The sequence below is a fragment of the Melospiza melodia genome, chromosome 3 (genome assembly GCF_035770615.1).
Source record: "Melospiza melodia melodia isolate bMelMel2 chromosome 3, bMelMel2.pri, whole genome shotgun sequence".
Lineage (NCBI taxonomy): Eukaryota > Metazoa > Chordata > Aves > Passeriformes > Passerellidae > Melospiza > Melospiza melodia.
The window spans coordinates 23,570,230-23,594,424 of record NC_086196.1 but is presented as its reverse complement, the minus strand read 5'-3'; the positions used below and the strand labels follow the sequence as shown (position 1 = coordinate 23,594,424).

At 37.2% G+C, this 24,195-nt stretch overlaps 1 protein-coding gene across 1 annotated transcript in view; it reads right to left on the bottom strand.

The window, feature by feature from the left end:
* The window catches only part of SLC16A10 (solute carrier family 16 member 10), a 66,130-nt gene that overhangs the window by 5,359 nt on the left and 36,576 nt on the right, over positions 1-24,195 (bottom strand). The window contains exons 2-5 of the mRNA XM_063151013.1: positions 20,890-21,034; positions 17,365-17,803; positions 2,783-2,926; positions 1,054-1,282 (exon numbers count right to left, since the gene is read on the bottom strand). Of these exons, the coding sequence (XP_063007083.1) occupies positions 1,054-1,282; positions 2,783-2,926; positions 17,365-17,803; positions 20,890-21,034 (957 nt within the window). The remainder of the gene's footprint in view (positions 1-1,053; positions 1,283-2,782; positions 2,927-17,364; positions 17,804-20,889; positions 21,035-24,195) is intronic.

Here is a 24,195-nt window from a genome sequence, read left to right as displayed (position 1 = left end):
GAAGAGCTCAGTATGTCACTCCTCAACCAATTAAAAATTGCTTAATTACCATCCACTGAAAACATGCACCATCTTTCCTATGTGAAAGTTGCTCATTTGAGCTTCTCCAGCACCTGTATCTTGCCATGACTTAGAGAAATTCTCCCTCCTTTTGGAAACAGCTACCTTTGATCAATGTGTCCATTCTTCTAATTCTAGACATACTCCATATATTGCATTCCTTGTGGCCTCTTAGTAAGAAGTGTGTTTCCCAATAATTCACTCGAATTGTTCTCTCCAATCTCCTCCCATTAGTCAAATTCTATTTAAGTATTAATAGCTGTGAAAGTAGGAAGCACCAAGTCTGTACTGCTCTAGCATTAAAATTTTGTCCTTTATAATGCAGCATAGTTCAATTACATCTTATGGAGTATACCTTTCACTCACCAAACCTCACGGTAAATTACCACTGAAAATCATCAGTACTGAGGAATACACTTCTAGCTATTTCTACCTCCCAAGAGCTTCTAAGTTTTTATCTTCAAAACCTGTACTTTGTCAGTCTCCCAACAAAGGATGAATAAAGCCACTTAATATATTAATAATTATAATTTTATATTTATTGTATATATATATATTTCTACTTATGAGGAGCAATTAAAGTGACTGGAGCCTTCAGCCTCACAATGGTTTTAACATGAGCAAACTTTGGAATCCAGTTAATTTTCAGATTTTAATTTGGAGGCCCTCTAACACATGCAACCAATAGGCTGTCAGTTGTACAAACTGGAAAATGTCAGGTCCTAAATCCAACTGGAAACCCATCTTCCTTTTGAGGAATGTTTTACACCTGCATACAATGAAGAAGACTGAATAAACTTTGAAGAGTGCAGTAAGTTAACAACTCTCAAGCAGCAGGTAAATTTCCTTTACCTTCTCAAGCACACACAGAGACAACCGCTGATGTCAAAGCTCTGCACGTGATGCAGGAATGGGAAACATGGCCAAAGAGTTTCTCTAAAGTCATGCAAACACAGGAACACATTTACAGCTACAAACCCTGCCTACGCTCACCTGCAACGGGTGGACCAACTGTCATAGGCACTGACATGAGTCCAAGCAGGAACCCGATGGCCTGGGAGACGTCCTGAGCCCCAACGAGCTCGAAGGCAATAGGAGCCATGATGCAAATGAAGCACCCATCAAACAGGCCCATGAAGAGACAGACAGCAACGAGAGCTCCAAAGACATTGCACAGTGGAATCATCATAGACATCAGCCCAATAAAAAAAAATGAGGCCACCTAAATATGGACAAGGAAAAAAAAAATAAAAATGCATTGCATCAAATTTGCAAATCCTTAGGGATCAGATGAACCTCCTTGCATTTGCAGTGAATTAGATCGCCTGCCTGTATTTACTTTAAAATAATCAGTCTCCATGGATTACCACCGTCAGAAGTTACATATTAAAATAAAACAAACATATCACTCATGACAGGCAAAGAAATTCCACCACCCATTTCACAAGCTTTGAAAATGCAATTGTAATCCTCTATCCTACAATGATTGTGTAAGGTCATTTCTTATGCACTAATAGTTTTTGAGAAATAAGTCACAGAATTATTAAAAGTTTAAGATAGCTGGAATACTGCAATTAGACTCCTCACTGTTGTAAGTAAAAATAGCCATATTATGAGTGGTTATTTCAGGGTGCTTAAATTCAACAGAAGTGAAAACATTTAATTTTTCCATTAAAAAAAGTATCCTGATGTACTACTGTAGTCATGCATACTTAAAAAGATTTTCTAATATAATCTTAGATTATTTATTTGTTTCAGATTAAAGGAATAAAACTGTCTTTCAGCAAAATGAAGCAGAATTAAAAAGAAAATAAAAGCAGTAACAGTTTTGCCTGTGCACCATCCATATGTAAGCACTGGAAACCAATGTTCCACCTAACTGCAATAAAACATCAAAGAATCTAAATTTATCCATGACAACAAATACTCCAGCAGAACAGTAATACTTTCCTAGGAATTTTTTATTTCCATAATGCAGTGCAGACAACCCCCACTAGATGCCTCCCTTGCTATTCATTTTAAGAGACCAAATGAAAAACACCTCGAAATTGCCAATATGGAAGTAAATTAAAGCTTTTTGCAAAATCCCACACCAACACTGCTAGTATTTAAAAAATAAATAATTTATTACTGGAGGGAGAGAAGTGTATATCCTCCTTCCTCCCCAAGCTTCAGCATTTCTGGAAGCCAGGACTCCTTCTGCAAAATCTCCTCAACTATGCACCACTTGTATTGCCACGGCCATTTCCCTGTGTACTTGCACAGAACATAGCTGACACCAAATTAGTGTCTGTCAAAGATCAAGAGATCCAAAATCCTTACTAGAGAAACATGGCTTAATTTTTTTCCCTGTATGGGGAAAGCCATTATGAAATCATAATTGGGATAAAACGGAGAAAGCAGAATCTAGAGAATCCCCAAAGATTCTCAGTCACATGCTAATGAACAGTAATTTCTTTCATTCCCAGCTGAAAACAGCCAGCAGGAAAGAGACATTTTTCTCAGAGAAAATGAAAAAAAAAAAAAAATAAAATCAGAGAATCATAAATTTTGCACCAAAGGCTCCTAGTATCAAAAGCCATACACTGAGTTTCCTAGAGTTTTGAAACTTCTCAAATTTGAATCTCCAATCAGTTAATTCTGCTTACTTACTAATAGTATCCAAAATCAAATCCTTTGGAATCCACAGTTCAGAAGGAATATAGAAACAATAAACACATACCTGTAGATAGATTTTTTTTGCACCAGGAATATAATCTGCAACTCTGCCAAAGATCAATCTGCCAACTCCTGAAGTAATGCCTAGACACAGCAGAAGCACTTCTTCTGGCACGCTGTCACCAAATCTCTCTTTTACATGATTCATCTGTTTAAAAAGAGAAAATAAATTTGCTTTAGAATTAAAAAGATAGACTTTGGCAAACCTGAGTCAAGTAAAAGTAATCTGTCAGTCACAAATTCAGCTACAGTCATCTGATTTCCTCTGCTTTTACAGATTTTAAAATATAGTATTTTGTGCAACACAATAAAAACAATCTGAAATGTGTGGTTGCTTTATCCACAACCAATGAATTGAATCAGGAAAACAGGAAGGCTTAGTCTAATTAAGGATTAAAAAAAAAAAAAAAAGATAACTGAGAAGTGTTCTCTCCAACCACTCTAAATTTACTGATGATAGATTCAAAGTAACACAGAAGCCACACGGGCTACCAAGCTTGCAACATAGCTCCGGGCAAGGAGCAAGAAGCAGAGAGCTGGAGACAAGACAGTGCAAGCAGGAGCGGCCCTTCAGGAGGTGTCATCCCACATCCAAGATGTCCAGGGGCAAGGAGGAAGCGGGGCAGAAGCCAGCTGCAGTGCCAGCCACAACAGCGAGCACTCCCACCGGGGGGAGCAGATTCAGCAGCAACGAGCAGGGCAGACTGGAAGAAAGATGTATCACCCACTGCAGCCTGAAGAACTAAAGCAACGGACCATGGACCACAACAGGATGAACTGCCAGTGCCAGTAATGCCAACTTTTCAATTCACAGTAAAAAATACATACATACATATATATATATATGTATGTATAAACAGACTGGCTCGATGGATTTGCATTTTTTATATTCTCTCTACTTCCACAGTGTTTTTCATCTGTGGTTTTTGCTGTGATGTTTTTGGTTTTTGGTTTTGTTTTTATTTTTTAATCATCCCCAAAGATCAGAAAATTATCCACAAGAGATTTTTTTCACTACCACGTTTTGGAACGTGCGTGGCTATGCCAAAATGGGCACTAGAAGACGTAGAAATCATTTGCACAATCCTGCAATATCCATGTTCATCCAGTTTTGAACGAGAAAAGTAAACAAGTGAAAACAAGCGAAAGTTCAGAGATGTAAAAGACCAAACAGAAGAAACTGATTTTCAGTAAAGATGCAGTAAGAACATTTGAGGGACAAGGTAACCACAGGCTGATATCGCTTCAAACCAGAGAACCCCTAATTTCTCATCTATAAAATGAAAATTTTCTGTTTTAGCAAATACTTCTAGAGCAAAATAGTGTGAATTCTTTCCTGGCCAGAATGTTACTATACAAGCAGAGCTGTTTTTTCCAACAAGAAAACAGGACTTGCTGAGTAAGAGTAATTTTCTTAAATATAAAATCTGTTGGAGTTTTTTTACATGTCACAGAAAGCCTATTAAATCTAATATTATTTTGTCCAATATAACTGATTTTTTAAGAAAGAAAAAAACAAGATTTATTCTAGTTTTAAAGAAAAACTTCTAACTTAAATTGAAGACATGTTGCTTGCTCTTTCTGTTTTTTCCTTTGCTTTGTGAGACACATTTGGGAACAGAATCTGATGAAATTTTTCATCTGAAATGACATTTAAACACAAAAGATAAGCTGTTCTACTTACTCCCTTTCTGCCAAAGGTGAGAAAAGGGAAAGCTGACAGTTTTCCCACCTCTACCTTCGTGTGCTTGTCAACACCTACTGGTCCAGCTGGCAAGAGAAGCCAAGGTGTTCTTTGCAATTTTTGTCACCTGTTCCACATCCAGGTTTCTGCAGCCTCTAGATGGTTTAATTAGCAGGCCTGATCCATCCACTCCCGGAAGGCTTTTTAAGAGGCAAAGCAAAACTCTGTATCTAGATAACTATTAAACCTGCACCTGCAACTAAGTAACTGGATTTCTCAAAGCAGCACAGGGGGTGAAATGCGGCCGCTCTTCCACCAAGGAGGGAAAACAGCCGCTACTCATCCCAAATTTAAAATATCTAAATTAGTTTCTGGTTTCTTTTATTTGGTAACTGAGTGGGGATTTTTTTTTTTTTTTGTTTTGTTGTTGTCTTTGTTGGGTTGTTTTGTTTTTGTTTTTTTTTCTTCCACTACTCTTAAGCACACGATAATCTTGAAGAAAACTTCCAAGTAGATATATAGAATTTTTTTCCTCAGGAAGGCAGTGGCATAGGCTGTCCAGAGATCTTGTTCAGACTCCTTCCTTGGAGGTTTTTCAGGACTAAGTGCACAAAGCCCTGAGCCACCTGGCCTGATCTCTCAGAGCTGATGCTCAGATGCTAAACAGCTTATTCAATCTTCAGTGGCACCGTCACAAAATAAGCAGCAGCAGTATTAACTGTCTGAAAACACAGTAATTCAGGACTAATTCAGTACTGTAAGTGTAACTAGGTTAAACATATTCATGAAGTAGCTCCAGCAAGATTCAGATTTCCACAGCTTTTTAGCTGTTAGAACTACTCAAAAATCTCACGATGATCAATTAGTTGTGAATATTCTCAAGGCATCAACGCTCTTCTCACTGCAGAACTATACAGGTTGTGATTATACAACTCTCCAGGCATTGTCTACAGCAGCCAAATGGGGACCCAGCCACACAAAGGCCAAAGCATTTCAATGTGTGTTGTGCCTGTTCTCAGTAACATAGCTGCTTCTTCACTCAGGGCTCTGTGCATGCTGAATTGCAGGTCTGATTTTTCCAAATGCAGAAAAGACCTGGTTAGCTCAGGCAAAACTACAGCCCAGAGTAGCACGGTTTCTTCATTACTTAAAAATATAATTTATCTTTGTACAACCCAGTTCTCCAAATAAAGATATACAGACAGTGAAAACCAGAACTGAATGCATCCCTGGCATCAGCATTTTCCTTTATACCTGTGCTCTCTACTATCAGGGTGACACACACAGATCTTCCCCAAATTCTCATTACTTTTAGAATGAGATTAGAAGACATAGCAGCCACTTGGTAGTGGCTAGAATGCTTTCTGATACACAGTTCTGGTTGACCTCTCTCCAACCAGCCAAGACCCAGGTTTTTCTAAGCCCTCTGTTGGAGAATTTTGCTCAGAAATGGCTTATAGAGTTTTGTTCAGACATGCCATAAATCATATACAGCTGAATGGAAAAGTAAAAGGCAGCTGTGAGGAGCAAATTCTCACAGCCTGTTTCTGTAAACAGCTAAGTTCTCAGGCAGTCTTCTCATAACAGGTAAACATTCTGTCCTTGGCTGTTTTGGGAACAGACATGGAGATTTTGACAACCATTCATATCAGGGTGAGAACACAAATCTTGGTTTCAATAACAAACCACAGGTATTGAAAACAAAGGGAGGGGTTAATGTGTAATCTGTGACCAATGATGAGCTTGGGTTTTGTAATATGTATGAGCTTAATTAACACTGTTATAAAATGTGCATGTTGGATCAATAAATTGGAGTTCGATGCTGATCAAAGGATGATGGGTCGTCTCCCTTCACTGCATGCATTTCAACTACACTCATACAGTGAATCAAAGACATCAATCTCAGCAAAGCTGGAGCTCCTTTTTTTCCTGAACACCAAGAACCTGAATCTGAAAGAAGTGGTTATCAACTAGTGAGAAACACTTCTGTCAATCACTTTCTTCCCATGTATATTCCATTTTGGGGATTCTCAATCAAGCAAAGCTTTTGTAAGCTAAGTGCAACAACCTCTCTGACCAAAACAGATGGCCAATGGCAGCATAAAACCTAGGAAACTCTGAGCACATTAAAACCACCTTTTTCTTCAATTACTGATGCAAGTCCTACTGTCTGACACTTTCACTGTAAACAAGCCTAAGGATAAAAGGAAAGTTTAGGGAGTACTGCTGGTACAATTTGTGTACTAGAAATGTTATTAACTGCTCCAAATCAAGTTTTCTGGAAGTGCTGAGGGAGTGTAGAAGCCTAGAAGATAAGGGGGCTCGTGTGCATGTCTCAAACACTGATAGCCAGATAGCTGTGGAGCCAACCAAGGATTGCTGGTAGTAACAGCCAAGGATTGTTGGCAATAACATACTGTGAAAAAGAACAGTGTGTGGCTGGAGAAGGGGGCCATACAAAGGTAGGGCAGCACTTTTCCAGGACAAACGTCCTTGTTCTGGCTCCTGGAGATAAGCATAATGGAACGGTGCAAGCGCAGGAATGAGGTCGAGAAGCCAGTATGGACTGTAGGGTGGAATCAGCACCAAAAGCCCTAAAACCCCATAGCCCATTTCCAGGAAGGGCTACAAGAACAAACTGTGCATAACTTTCTCACTTTCTATGCAATTTAGTTATCTCCAGGCCAGAGAGAATCAACCACACAGGGTCCAGGTGGCACCCTGGCCATCCCATCAGCTCGATCAATGCTGTAGCCAGGACTGGTGATCTCTTTCTTTGCATTGAGCTGTCCTGGATGATTGGATGTTTCAGAAAACACTAAGAAGCAGAGCATAAATTAACTCTGGAAAGTCACTGTTTATTCTCCAACATGTGGACTCACTACAAAAATGAGGGGTAAGGAGGGTGAGAAACAGAAAAAGAAACTTGGTTGCCAGCAAGCTTTATATGATACAGGGCACCAGGAAGATCATTTAAGGCAAATACATTTCTAGTCCAGACTCCACCAAAGAAACTTTCACTGGTAAGCAAAAAAACCAGCAAAATGAGCCAGCAACTCCTGCACTTCTACAGAAAAGATGATCGTCATGTTAAGAGAAACAGCATTACTAATACCTAACCTGGATCAATTTTTTGAAGGATTGCCAAATTCTGAGATAATTTCTATGAAATATTACTTTAGTTAAGTATCTTCACATGACAAATATGCATATGCATATCTTTGAGAAACTCTTGCTGACACACTTGCCCCAGCAGTGCTAGTACCTCTTTTTATCTCTTGTCAATTTAAATTATATGAAGAAAAGGAAAAATTAAATAAACAAGGTGATTCATTGCATGCCAACAGTGAACTTTTCTCTTATTCCACTGAGTAAAGCAGATTAAACACAATAATTCATACATCATGAAGACTCAGAACAAGCATAATCTGAATTTCTGAAGTAAAACTGAACACAACAGTTAACAGGTTAACTGTTAAGCCTATTTAACACAAAAACCCTAAGCATTAAAAATTCAGAAATACTCAAGGCTTACAATTACACAGTTAAAATCATTTTGAGTTTGTTTTTGGTTTTTTTTTTTTTCAAAAAACAGCTAGTGCTGAAGCCATATGCCTTAAATAGTAATAATATTTTTTTAAAAATCTTAGAGCTGTTAGTGTTATCCTAAAGAGCATGTGAAGGAAACCAGTGGCTTGGTGTGGCTTGGGCAGCAGCAACAAGGCAGATAAGGCACACACGCATCTTTGGAAGCTCACAGTGACTGAGCACAAGGATGCAGAATAAAGTCAGGGATCCACAAAAAATGAAGTGTTATGTACACAAGGGATGAGAGTTAAATTACTGGATAAGACCCTTTAAAAACATTATTTTAACTTATTCCTGTTTGGGACTACAATCCATATTTTACAGTCTCAGTTCCAGCCATTTCTTGTGGCCCAAAGCAGTGTTTCCAGTGCCTACTTCACTCTCAAAACTCAACTGTGTCCAAAACCAGCTACTATCAGAACATCCTAGAGAGTTACAGGTCAATCACATTAATTTGAATTTCCAGAATAACAGCAGATCTATTTTAAAACATCTAACAGGTAACATCACAAACTAAGGACCAACAGGGATTTGTGAGGGAAAAAAGAAAACAAACAACCCACCCTAATTTCTCTAATCTCATCTTCCTATTGTCTCAACCATGTAATGAGACTGATGCTGCAAATAAAAGCTCAAGGACCATACCCCAGCAGTCCCATTCATGAGAAACCTCCCCAACACACAAATCCTTGTGGCATTTACTAATGTCATAAAATGTTATCAGTTTGCAACTTATGCAATTAAAACCGAGAACACTATATGATATGCTACCATTAAGAAATTATGGAATAGCAAAGCAATGGATTAGGATATCCTGTACAAATCCTGTACAATGCTACTGTCATGCCCTAAGAGAGGTTGACATCATTGCTCAGCAACAGCATCTGTGCCACTCATCTCACATCTCTCAAAACTAGACTCCTTAAACCATTGGACCTAGGCAAGTAAAATCTAAAGGGATTCTCAAACCTCTGTTCAAGCACCACAGAATTCCCAGGGCATCCAAGCACTTCAGGATTAGAGATCTACTTGTGGACATGGTCATAATTCCCTCAGCTTTCACGAACCTGGGTGAAGCACCTGACTCATTCTACTGGGGAACAGAAGAAAGCTTTTAATTGTCCCAATTCTTCAAGACAGTCCTAAATATACTGCCAAGTATCTACTGGATCAGGGCCTTGAATCGAAATTGAATCAAGTAGTCCAATTTTCATTTAAGTCCTAAGGAAAAGATGACAATGACAGTCTCTCCTCCTTATACAGAGATACAGTCCATACTCAGTATACAGACATTTATGTTCTCTTTTTTCCCCCCCCTTCCTAGAGCAATCCAAAACCACTTTCCCCTTTACTAGAAAATATTCCGCTCAGTAGTAATGAAAAAATTAACCCAATAATCAGAAAAGAACCTGGAAAACAGCTCAAGAGCTTCAAGAGTTCAGTTCAAGTCAAGATGCTTCAAGAGTCCAAAGTCAAGATTTTGAGTTTGCCATTGAAATAGCATTAAAGCAAAAAATTATAACACTCTGAATTTACTCTGACTTTGAAGTATACACTCCATCTGCTAGCAGAATAATTTGTACTACACCAGAGTACATGAAATAGTGTGCTGTTAGAGACAGATACAAAGGAAATCACAATGAAACTCAGACCTTTCAACCTGCCAGTATTGCACAGACCTCAGGAAGACTCCTTTGTCTTCAGGGTCACCACATAGTTTGCACCTGAGCATACCTGCTGCCTTTTTTTTTTTTTTTTTTATTTCATTTACTTTAAATTCTAAAATATAGCCCAGAAAAGCTTTGGTTTATTCTTGTTTGTTTCTGTTCTTTCTGTATATTTTCAAATATTATTTGTCTTCAGTACTTATTTGACAAACATATCTAAAATATGCTTTCAATAGCAATTACAAATATAAAGTAGGAAATAATTTGTTTCATTTCCCACCACCACCCCCAATGTCCAAAGTGGATGATCTAACCAAGAATAAATGCTTCCAGGTCAACATTAAGAAATATTGGAAAATAAATGGGTGCACAGAATAATGACAGAAATGGGAAAATAGAAGTGGGATAAAGGGGGAAAATTTCACTAACCTGGGCAGTCAAACTGCAGCAGATGTTGAGATCTGAAGGGAGATAAATGCAAAGATTAGAAAAGCAAGTAAAGCACAGGAAGCCACTGAAGATTTTGGGTCTCAGAGACATCTGCTTAATAATTACACCAGACCTTTACAAAACCAGTGTCTTGTTAGTCTTCCATTGGAGAAAGAAATACGATAGATTAGGTGGATGAGAAAGGTAATAGTGCTAAAACTGGCAGCTATACCTAGTTTTAGCTTTTTTAGAATATCTACATATAGAGAAATCTGTTTGACACAGTTATGGTTAGTACTGGACATAATTTAAAAGATAACTTTCCTACCATTACAAGACTAACAGCAGATTCTGGGAAAGAAAAGATGTGGTAGACTTCAGACAAATGACTGATCTGAAGGAGATCTGGAGAAATAAAGAGGTTTCTTGAACAGCAGCCCATAAAAGCAAGTGAATGGAGTGATGGAGGCTGTTTTTTTCCAGTTTGAATAAAAAAAATCCAGACACACCCATTGGATATTCAGCATTATTTTACACAACATTCTAAAAGTAGCAAATTTATAACATAATACAGGTGGTTCAAAAAACAGACAGTACTTACCTTACAAGAACTGATGTGTTACTGCCTTACAAGATGTGTTATGTGTATGCAGTTTACTGTGGACATGCAGACTTTGTACATGAAAGTTTAGAGATTTTTGGTTACTAGAGTCCTTAGAGTATACACCTGACTCTTCAACATGCTCTGCCCTCAAACACAGAGGAAAACATTTATTTCTGTGCTTCCATTTGTCTCCACTGTGGAACCCAGGGGCATAAGAATTAAAGGGAGGAGAGAGCTGTAGGATCAGGACTTTACACACAATACAAAACTTGAACAGCTTCACATACTGCAAGGTAAATCCTTTCTACTGTGGCTCCTTTGGCAAGTCTCCCACAGCAGAGGACACAGAGCCACTGCCACTGTCTGTGGACAAGGGCAGAAGCTAAAACACTCATTTCTCAAGTGAGGAGATGTAATTTAGAGATGTCATAGCTAACAACATTCAGGGAACACAACATCAGTGTGTTCTCCCCTTAGGGGAGGCTTCAAGAGTTACAGAAATATTTGTAAGAAATGTTATGGATGATGATTAGGGTCTTGCTGGGCAAGGACATCAAACACTGCAGTGAGATTCATCCTATCATACCTCATCCCAACACAGCAGCTCAGAACTACCTGAAGAGTCTTAGGTGGTATCTATACTCCCTTTATATTTTTCCAGTACAATTCTTCCTAACAACCCAAAGCTTTTGCCTGGGGAGGGAGCAGTTTACAAGTGGAAAATGTCCATTTTTCTTAACAGGCAGAATAGATAGAATGTGTTGTCCTGAAAAAGTTTTAGAAACTTCCAGAGTATATGGAAGTAAATACAGCTTGCAAATTACAGAGCAAGATTTTCAGACAAGTTCCTATGAAAGCTGTAACTACAGAGGATCTCACAAGAACTTGGCTCTTCATTTCTCCAAGCTGATTGCACAAGACAACAGTTTTTATTGGCACATATTTTAGGGAGCAAAGGTTCAAACACACTGAATTTGCACAGCGGAATCCGATCTCTTATTAACAAAAACAAGGCACATCACTGATAGAGAATGAGACATGGGCAACCATCTATCCAAAATAGGTGGCTCATAAAGAACAGAGCTGAAGGCCAAGTCATCCTCAAGGCTCGATTTAAAAACATACTCCAAGGTGATAAGGTAGTTGTAGAACAGATAAATCACACAAAAGACACAGAACTTACACTATAGATCAGAAGGGGGGGGGGGGGGGGGAAAGGAATCAAATCTGGCAAAAAAAGTCTGCATCAGCTCTAATCCATATCAGCAAGTCCTCCTGTTAATTATGTTTCTAAAGTGAAAAGACTACTTTTCTTATCTAAAGAGCAGGAACAAAATGAATGCTCCAGCAAAAGACAGGAAACATAGACCAGCAGAGAGCACTGTCTTTTTGTCCAAGGACAGACACTGTGGCCATAGCACTAGACTCAGCAACTTCAAAGTGACAAACACAAGATCTGGAGACAGACACAGCCACCCAGAGGACAGACTAATATTTATCCAAGTTGCCTGATTTTGTGATGCAGCCAAGAAAATGAGTTTGTTTATATATGCATGAAAAAGTCCTTTTGACTAACGTACTCTAACCAGCTTCATGACTCTCCCATGAATAAAATTGCTTGGAAGCATCTTTACTTTTCATTTCTGAGATGTATTTTCTTTTCCAAGAATCTTAGAGCAGAGTCCAAGGTGATGCTTTGTTTCTCAGCAGAAATATCTATCTTTTTCCCCCCTGAGCATTAGGTCTGCAATCTCACTTCCCTGTTCTCTAGAGGTCTAGATGAGCCTATTCCTGGCACATGCAGATTTCAGAGAGGCAATGAGGCAATGAATCTTCAGCATCCATCTATGGAGGACATTAAATCCAGTACTTATTTGCCTACCAAGACAGAGTTTCCTAAGAAAGTTGTTAGAAAAAATGGTCAGACACAAACCATTTTTTCATCTCTTAAACATGAAGCAGACAGACAGAGAACACATGTACTCCACATAGCTACTGCTAACCAGAAATGTCTACATATGCATGTACCCATTGTGGAATATGAGCATGGATAAGCATCAAAAGGAAAAGCCAGATCTACGCAGTAAATTAAGAAACAGGCAGCAAAGCAAGGTGAGAAATACTGAAATCTTTTCCTGAGCTACTTTGAAGTTTTAAAAGGACAGTCACTGTCATGGGAACTTTCACACTGCATATCAGTTAATGAATATCTTTGTATACAAGCCTGCAGCCGTATTTAAACCACAAACCTTATTTTCAAACATATCTAGTAATTCTTTAGGAGTATTTTCTTCATAACAAATATTTAAACTTAAAAAGGTAAACTTTATCAAGACACATTTTCATTGCATTATCTACTATCCAGATGCTTTTTTTAAAAAGTAGAACACATAATAAATATGTGCACTTTTTTTTCCCAACTACTTGGTTGTTAAATTCAGTTTTTCATCCTGCAAGGTATCAAATACTATAAATAAGGCAGGACTTATTAGCAAGAGGCATTTAATAAAAGTAACTGCTAAATCAAACCATACTTGTAAACACTCCAAGACAAATTACTACAGGACTGAAACACTCAAAGCATTACGATGGTGTTATCAGACCTAGCAGTATTCCTCACAGTGGCTGAATATTGCTACATCAAAATTACACAATACTGGATCCCTTTTTGTAAGTGTGTCATAATTAATATTTTCCTAAATTCATACTGAAACCTGGTAATGACCTCCGTCACTGCTTAGAGAAGACCAGGCAGTGACAACATCCATTTTAAGCAGTATTTCTTTTCACCCTGCTAAATAAAGCACAAAAGGCAACCACATCTTGTAAGCTACTGAGCATGTGACCTTGTATCAAATTTTAACAGAAATTACCTAACAAGCTCCTAAGAATTAAGGATGCATGATACTGATTGAGTAAATATTTTTAAGGGTAAGAGAACAACAACAAGCCCTTAACATCAGACTGCTGAAAAACAGAAGTTCTCTATTTATTATCAAAACAAGCACAGGACAAGTGGCACAGAGACTAGGTATACTTTCTTCCAGATATACTTCATTTCCTTGTGATACAGTCTTTAGTAAAAACACTTGAAAAGAGCATTTTCCACTGATTCTACAGATTGCTGCTATGAATTCACAATTTAAACCATAATAGACTAAGCAAGGATTTTACTTGTCTGTCTGCCTCTTTTAGAGAGGCCTCTCTCTTTTAGAGAGGCACTGCAAGAAAATCGCAGTCACTAGTTTGGACTGATTTTAAAATTGAGAGGAATAACAACCATTTGATTTAGTAATCTTATGATTTATTGGTTTGTTCTTCAACAATCTCAATTAATGCTGAAAGTATATAATAAACTTAAGTCAAAACTTATTTATAGTCTTCATCTCAACCCAATTCCCAAGTTACATGTAATGGAACACCTATTAATGGAATTTGACACCAATTAAACAGGGATAAGAAAAGCTCTCCCTTTTGGTTCTCCCCTGCAAGAGCCAAAAGGAATCTGATGCCTAATGCCTACCAGTCAGGATTCATGCCAAGGAGCTGGCAAGAGTTACCAGCTCCTATCTAGCATGCCATATAATCAATTTGTTAGTGCATTTAATTTTAAATTAGAGCCTGCTTAATGAGCAGGTTGTTTCTTCAGTTTTAACAGCTTTTATTCCACACAGCAAACATGGTGCAGAGAGTTAAACTGCAAAGACTTGGCTAATTCTGTTACTTCAAAGCCCGAAAAAGTTTTTACTTCTCTTTCACTACAGGAGTCACAGCACGTATTCTCCTTTCCAACAGGCTTCAGGAAATGCAAGAGGGATGAACAGAGACTGGGAAGGGCACAGAAGCACACAGAGAGCCTGGCTGGGACCCCAGGATCTCCTGAGCAGTGCCAGGCTGGCAGACAGTGACTCCAGCCGCCACCAGGGGCAAAGCAGTGACACACAGGGACCCCAGCCTGCAGGGTCTGTGCCACCTGGGTTTCACCACATGGTCACACACAGCCATTCTGGCAGAAGCTGTCTTTCCAGGTGGGAAAAATGGAACTTGGTGAGTACAGGTACCAGGTCAGAGGCTATGACATTCACTGTATTTTTTTCTTAGGGCACTTTTAACCAATGTTACAAGTCTAGCAGTCTGGCTGCTGTCAGACACCCCTAACACCGGGAAAAATTCAAGAATTTTACCATAACAAAAGCTGTCACTTGTCTAGAGATCATATCCCTCTTCCAGTTACCACATTTTTAAAAATAAACAATGAAACAATAGTAACTTTCATTTTCAAAAGATGAGGAAAGTAGACTCGGGTAGATGTGCCAGTGAAAAACTATTTTTTCTTATAGCCTTTAACTTACTTGTAAGTACATACTTCTTTTTACTTCTGGAAGTACACAAAGTGTGGCTTTTTTATCAAAAGCAGACAAAGCTATGATGAAAAAATCCAGAGCTATCTACTTGAGCTGAAGTATCTGTGTTGAAGGGCACAATCCACACTGTGCCTTCATAAACACTGATTTTTTTTCAGATCCACAGGAATTTTAAGGAAAATCAAGTATTTAGATACACATAAATTAAAATGAAAACTTGTGGGTTTCAGGGAGGGGTTCTGACAAGAATTATTCAGTGTAAGTTTTACTGAGAGCTGAAGATTCCCCTCTCAAAGGGCACATACAAAGTTTGTGTCTGTCTCCCATTGAAGATTTTATGTTATATAAACACGTAAGCATCATGGTTTCTCTGAAACTCTGAGCAAAAAGAGTATCTTCATATAATTTTGAGGTAATCCTTAAAATATTAGATTCTAACATTACACAGAAATAGGTTTTACAGTGTTATCAAACACTATATTAGAAACAGCCTTGATCAAATTGTTTTCCTATACTAGAGATTTATTTCAGAAGCCAATCTGATTTATTTCATGTTCCAGTCTGATGGGGGGAAAGGACCAGATAAAAAAGAAAATTATATTACCATAATATTATATTGTATGGGATAATATAAGGGGCTTTGTTCTCTACAAGCCAACCAGCTGCTTTAGTCTGAATTATAAACAGGAAGCAGTAACACAAGCGTCTTCTAAAAAAAATCACAAGCTTTTTGTTCAATAAATATATTTTAGAAGTTCTTTTTGCCTGCTTGTATAGCCTTATTCTTCAGTTCTCTGCAAGGGTTAACAATGATTTATGACCTACCCAATAGCTTACTCTAGAACACATGACTCCTACTCCTCTGAAGTTGGTTTTATTTTAAAGCATCTCTACAAAGCTTATGGGGAAATAGCATAAGATGTCATCTGGATTGTACAGTTCTTTGAAAAAGGCTAATTCGAAGTGTTATACAATAAGATCTACGTGATTAAAAACTAAGTTACAAGAAGTAAGCATTAATAGAAGTCAGTTTATAACTGCTCAAAAACACACTGCCCCCCACCATAAGATACTTTTAAAAATAAATATCTGATGTAGAGTCAGTAATCTAATCCATTGCCAGAAAGCAGTGACAGCCATTTGTTATATTGAATAAAAAAATAGCTTTTAAGGCATTGAAGATTTTTCAACAGAAATGAAGATATTTATTTTCATTAATCTCACTGTTCTATCATGGGTGAATAACGAGTATTAAAATGACCCTTGTGTTTTCATACTGAGTTCTACTAGCCCATGCTCTATCAAATACTCTCAATATGAGGATGTGTAATGGTCTCAAAGCAGCATTTCAATGGAGACTGTGGGCTTTTCCCCACCTTTCCCTTTGAAGCCCTTTGGTTCACACCACTTCAGTCAAGAGAGCACCACCAGCAAGGTGTCCAGGAACAATTCACATTTAAGCAGTACAATGTGTGTCAGCCATCCTGATACAAATGCATGCATCTCCCAGTTGCACCTGAATTTCTTAGCTTAGGAGTGTACTACAGAAAAAAAAAACAACAAAACCCTGCTAGGGAAATAACTCTAGTACATGTACAGGAGATGGCTAATTGACATCTTCCCCATCACCAGAAGCCAAAGCTCCTTCAGCTGCTGAAGACAGCAATAAAACACAGCTCACCTGGCAGCTGTGGGACAGGGTAAGAGCAGCAGTTACACGAATGCTATAAAATGTAGTAAACTAAAAGGCTGAAGTTTGAGAGACAGAAAAATCCATGTATTTTGCTTTTAATAAACCTGAAACATGGTGAATACAACGGAGCCTGAAAATTGACACTTTAACAAACCTCCATACAAAGGAATAAAAATTACACTTCTGGAATGTTTTACTCCTTTCACACTGCATCTAAAACACACAAGTGTCACTGGCCATGTATGCAGCTGAGTACCAAAATAAAGAATTCTCTTTGGAATAGTATAGAATATTTTTCAAATCTCTCTTTTCATTGTTAAGGTATTTTAAACCTTGCATTGAGACCAAAGAATAAATATTCTATCCGGCTTAACTAATACTTCTGATTAAAGCACTCTTTTAATAAGACAACATCCAAATTAATTTTGTGTTTCTCCCCAACACAACCTGCAGTTTAAACCTGGCTTCCAATCACCAATTGCTTTCTTTAGCAATAACACAAAGGCAAGTATGTATAGTTTCAAACACATCACACCCAGGAAGAAATGTGCACTTACCAAGTGAACATAAGGCACAAAGTATCCAAAAAGTGCAGCTGGAATCCCTAATGCCCAGATTCGGTAGCTGAGAACTTTGAAAACGGAGAAATTGCAAATCTTTTTCGCAGGAGGTAATTTGAATTTTCCCTTCTTTCCTCCCTCCTTGTCTTTGGTGTTGGGAACAAGAGGTTTGTATGTAAATCCAGCCAGGAAGAGAACAAACATAAGGATGCAGAGGACCCTCAAGGTGTTGAAGAGGTCGACAGAGTCGAGGAGGACCCTGAGGAGGAAGGGCAGTGACACTGTGAACAGGCTGCTGCCCGCGGTGACGATGCCATTCACCAGGCCCAGGCGCTTCTTGAAGTAGTGCCCGAGGATGACCAGGGAGGGCTGGTAGGCAAAGGAGCAGCCACAGGCAAACACGATCCCGTAGGTGAAATACAGAGGCTCAATGGTGCTGCACCAAAAGAAAAGAACAAATCAGTGTTTGGTAAGGCAGTGGATGCTCATGCACCTGGAAGTGACAACAAAACAGCTTCTCAATCAATCAACACAACTCACTACTGCAAATAAGAGTTTGTATATACTTATAGTTGAATAGCACTGTATCAGCTTAATTCACCAACTAGTCTATCTATCTCCTTCCACTGAAAAATTGCACAGAATTTACTGAACAGTTAAAAAAAAAAAAATACAATTCTAATTACATCAAATAGTGTAGCTAAAAAAAGTTTTAAAAATCAAGGCACATTAGCCAAATGTAAGTTCAACCATTGCCGGGTTTTTGGATTTTTTTTTTCCCCCAAAGAAAATTGTACTGTTTTGATTTACACATTTCTTCACTTTGCTAGCAGGTCAAATGTCATACTGAACTCTCCTCATGAACCCATAGAAATCAAGTAAACAATTTGTTATGAAAATAAAGTAACAAATGTGGCAAACATCATTAATAATGAAAAATATTTAAATACTGACAAAATTTTGTAATGTAATATATTAATAAATTATAAATTCTTTAGGTATTAATTTTTTAGACAAATATCTCCTTTTGAATAAATACTTTAAATTCAGTGGTTTGGCACATATATTGAATATGCTAAGAAAGAACTAAAAAAAATGTTAATAAGAAATGAAATATTTCATCTCATAGGAAGGTGGATCTTCATTATAAAGTTCACTATTATTACCATTTACTCTACAACTGAAACAAAGCAGAGCCATTTTAACTGATCACAAACACGTGACATGAATAAAAAGTTCTTGTGCAAGAAATGTTAAAAGTATGAAGTAACGGCAGCAGTATAATTAATTAAATTAGTGCTGTAGTACTAGTTAGTGAAAGAAAACATTTTTATAACATTTAGATGGAGGCAGGGTGCAAGAAATTTTTATGAGTTTTCTGAGATAGCACATGAGAGTTTATATAATTTTTTTAATGTTATGTTTACAATGAACCCTCACCTCTTGTTTTATCAGTTAACACCTGCATTTAAAGCACTTCTGGAAAAACAGTTAATCTTTTTAACTCTTTAACTTTTTTTAAAGGAGCATGAGTGCTTTACATAGTGCTTTTTGTGACAGGATACAACCTGCCAGCACCCCTCTGTAAAAAATAAGATACCACAAGCTCCCTATGTAAGAACTTCTTAGGAAATAGTAATTGACTAATCAAGGTCTGACTCCAGGTACTGGTATTTATATATATAAATATTTATAGACATTTATATATATAAATACCTATATATTTATTTATATTAGGTATTTATATATATAAATATTATAGCGAAAAATAATTATTTGTGTAACATAATATTGTCACCTTCTATATTAAACTATCAATTTCTGAAACTGATGATACACAACATAAGCCAGCAGAAACAACAAAAGGGGAAAGACTTATTACCTTTATTAATGGAAAATAATCAGGAAAATAAAACCAGAAGTAACAAAATGAGAGGAGTAACATCATGCAGTGAAGACAGTGAACTTTTGCTTCCATATGTAAATTCACTCAAAGAGTCTGCAGCACAACATGCATATTAAAATATGGTCCTGCATTATAAACACATCTTAATTTCCTAAGACATAAAATTTATATTAAGAAATTGGTGCAATGCAAAAGCAGTAGATCATATGACATTTGCCTGCTTTACAGTATTTTACTTCCAGAACACTGGCTTTTGTATCTGAACTATGCTCCTTTAATGAACTGATAACATCACAGGCATAAATCATTTTAGTGTCAGTAACATAATGAAACACCAAGTATGCACATCAACCTGGCATGTACTCTTACAAGAATTCACCTCTCAAAGTGCTCTTCAAAGTTTAGTTAAGCTGAAATATTTCTGAAACCTTTACAAAACAACTTGCTCTTGCATGTCTCTTCTGTGCCCTTGTTCCACTGGGTATCAGACAAACACAAGAATGATCTTTATCTAATGACAAGGGTGGTTTGGTATTCATCACTCAACATACTACTAGGTAGAAAGGAGGAAGAAAGACTTTTCCAAGACACATCTTTTAATTTTTTTTGTTTGTTTAATAAAATTAATTAAGCCAAATATTTGCACCAGGATTAACCATTCAGATCACAGCAGCTCACATCCATCTGATTCAGAGTAAAAGCACAGAAAAGACATTCACAAGTTTTTTGCCTGCATCAATACATTTGCACCTAAGTGGAAAGCTCTTCTGAATGTAGCTTGATTGTTCCTATACTTATTCTGCTAAGGGTGGGGACAAAAAAAGTCTCTGAAAATTAGCGGTAACTGGATTATTTCCCCACTACTTTTTACACTCTACCTTCACTAACAAATTTCTGACAGTGACTAAACTAAGTAAATTTCCTGTTTCCTCATCTTCTACAGGGTACATGCAACAAATGAGTCACTCTTTAATTCCTTAAGATTTACTCTGCAAAAGTTACATGCAAATGAAAAAAAGAAAAGAAACACATAAATTAATTGTAAACTAGAAGAAAAAAAATCTAAAATGAATAAGTCTTAAGTATAGTCAATACACCAAGGTTTTCTCTATCTCCATATTTGGCAATTGGACCAGTAAGAACAGAAGAAAACATCAAATTTCACTAGAATTTTAACAGCTTCCTGGAGGCTCTACTGTGTTTTTATCACCATTAAAACTTTCAAAAGAAAATTAAGGGGACAGGCCTGGAAGGGAAGACAACAACAATGTTTATGTACCTGTTACAACACAATGTACATCAAGCAAATATATAAGTTTATCCTGGACAATGCTGTTGATCTTATAGCACTAGTCTTGCTGTTGATATATTTATAAATAGTAGTTCCTGTTAAATAGGTACTCTTGTTTTTATTTATAAACAATAAGTTTTTTAAAATACTTTTAAGTTGAAAGTTTACAAGTCATAGTTTGAAAGACAAAACCAAACACAAAAACCACAAGTTTTCTAAAGACAATTTAAGGTAGCACTGTTTAACCCTTCTACTGATTAGATCAATATTACAACACTAAAATATTTATAAAATACATTAAAAATTATGAATTTCAGTTTTTTACCTTACAAAAGAACTTGAAAGGAGTCCAACAAGCCCTACTGCAGCTCCAATAACAGCTACTTTTCGACAGCCAAACAGGTCTGTGAATACGCTGACTATTGGGGAGCAGAAGAAGACCATTCCCATGGAAAGAGAGCTCACCCATGCTGCAAAATAGAAAAGAAAAGACAACAGTTTAGAAGACAAAGTGATTTCAGCTTTCAGTTAATACTTGTTTTCACCTAGGGTTTTATGTTGCTGAACTAAAGTTGGGTAGCAATTGGGCAACTATTTTAAAAGCATTTAACTACATCTTGAAATTTATTTACCTAACATGGTAAAAAAAACCCTAACAATTTATATAATCAACTAATTTAGATTTTATCAGCTCAAAGCATGCAATTAACTTTTTTGTAGCTATTACTCCTACTTTTTTTTTTCTTATAAGCACAAAAACATTTCTCTAGTAACTAACCTATTATTCAAACTGATGCCTAGGTCATTAAAGACACCTTTGAGGATTCATATTAATTCTGACATCAGTTCATTCATTTCACTTGACTTCATGCTAGACCTTAATGACTTTAAACAGATACATTTGCTGAAAAAAGAGTAATAATTTTTAAACTTCATTACTAGATGTAGATCATACTGAACATCAATAAGGAGTAATCAATAGGCTTTTAGACTGTAATAGGAATGTGATTTTACTTTACACAAAAACTTGAGTTACTAAAACCTCTTTCATATATATAATGGGAAAATTTCACTACTTTTGATACTGCTTGAGCTTTATAGACATTGTGAAAACTGTACTTGGTTTATTAGATCATTCAGATTCGATTCAGGTGAGTCCACTATAGTTTCAGCCACAAGTGGGGTTTTTTAGCACAGCTAGTAATTACAACTAATATGCTTGATATATATAGTCATGTATATATTGGAAATGTCCCCACCAATATGGGGGGAAAAAATTGTCTAAACAATAAGTGGAAAAAGTTGCTAATTCAAAATGAATTGGAAAAAATATTTTATCTTCATTTTGAATTATACAGAAAACAGGACAACTCTTTCAACCTGAAAGAGTTTTAAATTTGTGTAGCTGGACTTTTGTTTAGAATATCTTTCCTAAAGACACAGTTAGATAAACAATTGTGATTCAGTGATGAAGACAAATAAAATTATCTGGAAAAGCTTATAACCACAAGACCAAATAAAGTGTACTTGCAAGTAGATCTACCACTACCAAGGCTTAGGAGATGAGTTGCTGAAGTGCCAGTGAGCCCTATACATTGACTGAGACCTCATCGTGCAAGGCACTAACGACAGAAAAAGAAACCAACAAGCAAAAACTTGTTTCTTCCAAGAACTTACAATGCAAATGAAAGACAAGAGAATAGATAGCTAGAGATAACCAGAAACGAGTACAAGAAACAAAAACCTTTATTTTAGGTCAAACAATGCTTTCAACAAGCCATGGCCTAACTGTCTAGGGAAGGGAGGGAGGGATGTGTGTCACAGGGAATTTTTGATCATGTGATAAAATAATAGAGTTTCAAGGCACAATCTAAGGCTGATGTGCTTTTATGGCCATTTCCTGTGTAGGGCTACCCCATATATGATAGCCCTGCTGCCTTACACCTCTGCAGCAAAATCTCAAACTGTACAAAGGGACAGCACAAGAGATTAGGAAGAACAAAGACCCCATGACATTGCCTGAACAGCAAAGACCAAGTTTATGAAAGGTCTAGTTCCCTGCAGTAGGGGAAAGCTCAAGAGCACCTTGGGTGTGGCAGGACACAACTCCTCTGAGTTGTGTCTATTAGAGCCCCAATGGCTACTGATGGGACAAGACATTACACAAACCACAGTTTGTAGGCAGGAGTCTAAGGGAGATGTTCTCACACAGCCTGGAGACCAGGCAGTTACAAAGCTTCTAACAAGTCCAACTTCTACAAGACTTCTCATCCTTATCTTTCCCAGAGTGAGCCTGCAGTTTTTACTGTTCAAAGGAAACTGCAAACACCAGGGGACAGAATGTCCATTTCAGCCTATCACCCTCCCAAATAAATGGTTACACCACCACGAACAGTCCTCAGCACCTCTGCATGATTTGCAGGGCAGCACTAGGAATCAGAGTCCCCCTCCTGCAAGGCCAAGAGGCAGCTAAGCCTTGAGAAGCATCTGTCACAAGCTTCACATGGTATGAAGGTACAAGGAAGGGCTGAACCACCTGTCACCCTGCCTGTCCAGGTACAAAAAGATTAAAAGGCAACAGACAGGAGACAAGCCCACCAGGGATGACTGGTTTTGAGAATTCAATCTCACATGGCCCCCATCCATGGAGGCAAAATCAACAAAGAAAGTGGGCACCTAAAACTGAGCTTAAGTAGCTTGCATAAAGTAACTGACTAAATTACTTTAGAGCTACAGGCTGTGATTTTATTTCCATTCTACTTAGTGAAGTCCAGGTTTACAATGTATTTTTATGGCCTATACAGCTAATAAAATAATTGGAATATAAAAGGTTGAAGACATTCAGCTCAAATTAAACTAACACATTGATTTTTGTCTCTTTGTGCTTCCAGGCACTCATGAAAAAACTATGCCTTTTTCATCACTTGATTCTCATTTTTTATTACAATAATGACAGGGCAGAGTCTAAAAGAGAAAGTTTCCACTGGTTTTCAACACAACAGACAGTTAAGATAAATGATGATGCCTTATCTGAAGCATTTCAGAATGGAATGTTCATGTGGGAATAAATCCCACTGCAGAAGTGGGAGACCATTTATCTACCTAACAAAAACTGGAGCCCTTCAAATTACTGCTTCAGGTTAGTAAGTTGCTCTCATTAATCTACAGAAATGTAGTTTAGAGATGTGGTTGGCATGTTTTGTATGAACAGCTTTATTATCTATTGAAAAGAATATTCCTGAAGTTAAACTTCTCCTCTATACATAGATCAAAAAAATGTAGTGCCTTCTTCCTTTGTGAAGAAACCTTGGACCAAAAATAAACAGAACAGTACATGAGTAAATCTTTAAATGCCCTAATGCAAATAATTCTTGCTGTGATATCTTCATTCTATAAAGAAATTTTTGGCTTTTAAATATATTCAGTAGATCCAAGTAATTTTTGATCTCACTTCATTTAAGTAAGTTTTCAAGCACCCTTATACTTTTTCATGCAGTATGAAAAATGTACATTGAATTGTCTTCCACACTTTTTCGAACAGATATTACAACTGTCCTAAGTAATACAAAAAATTGCAAGTGCAGCTTGCCAGAATACTGAGAGCTCTCTAGAGCAGTTATTACATATTAAT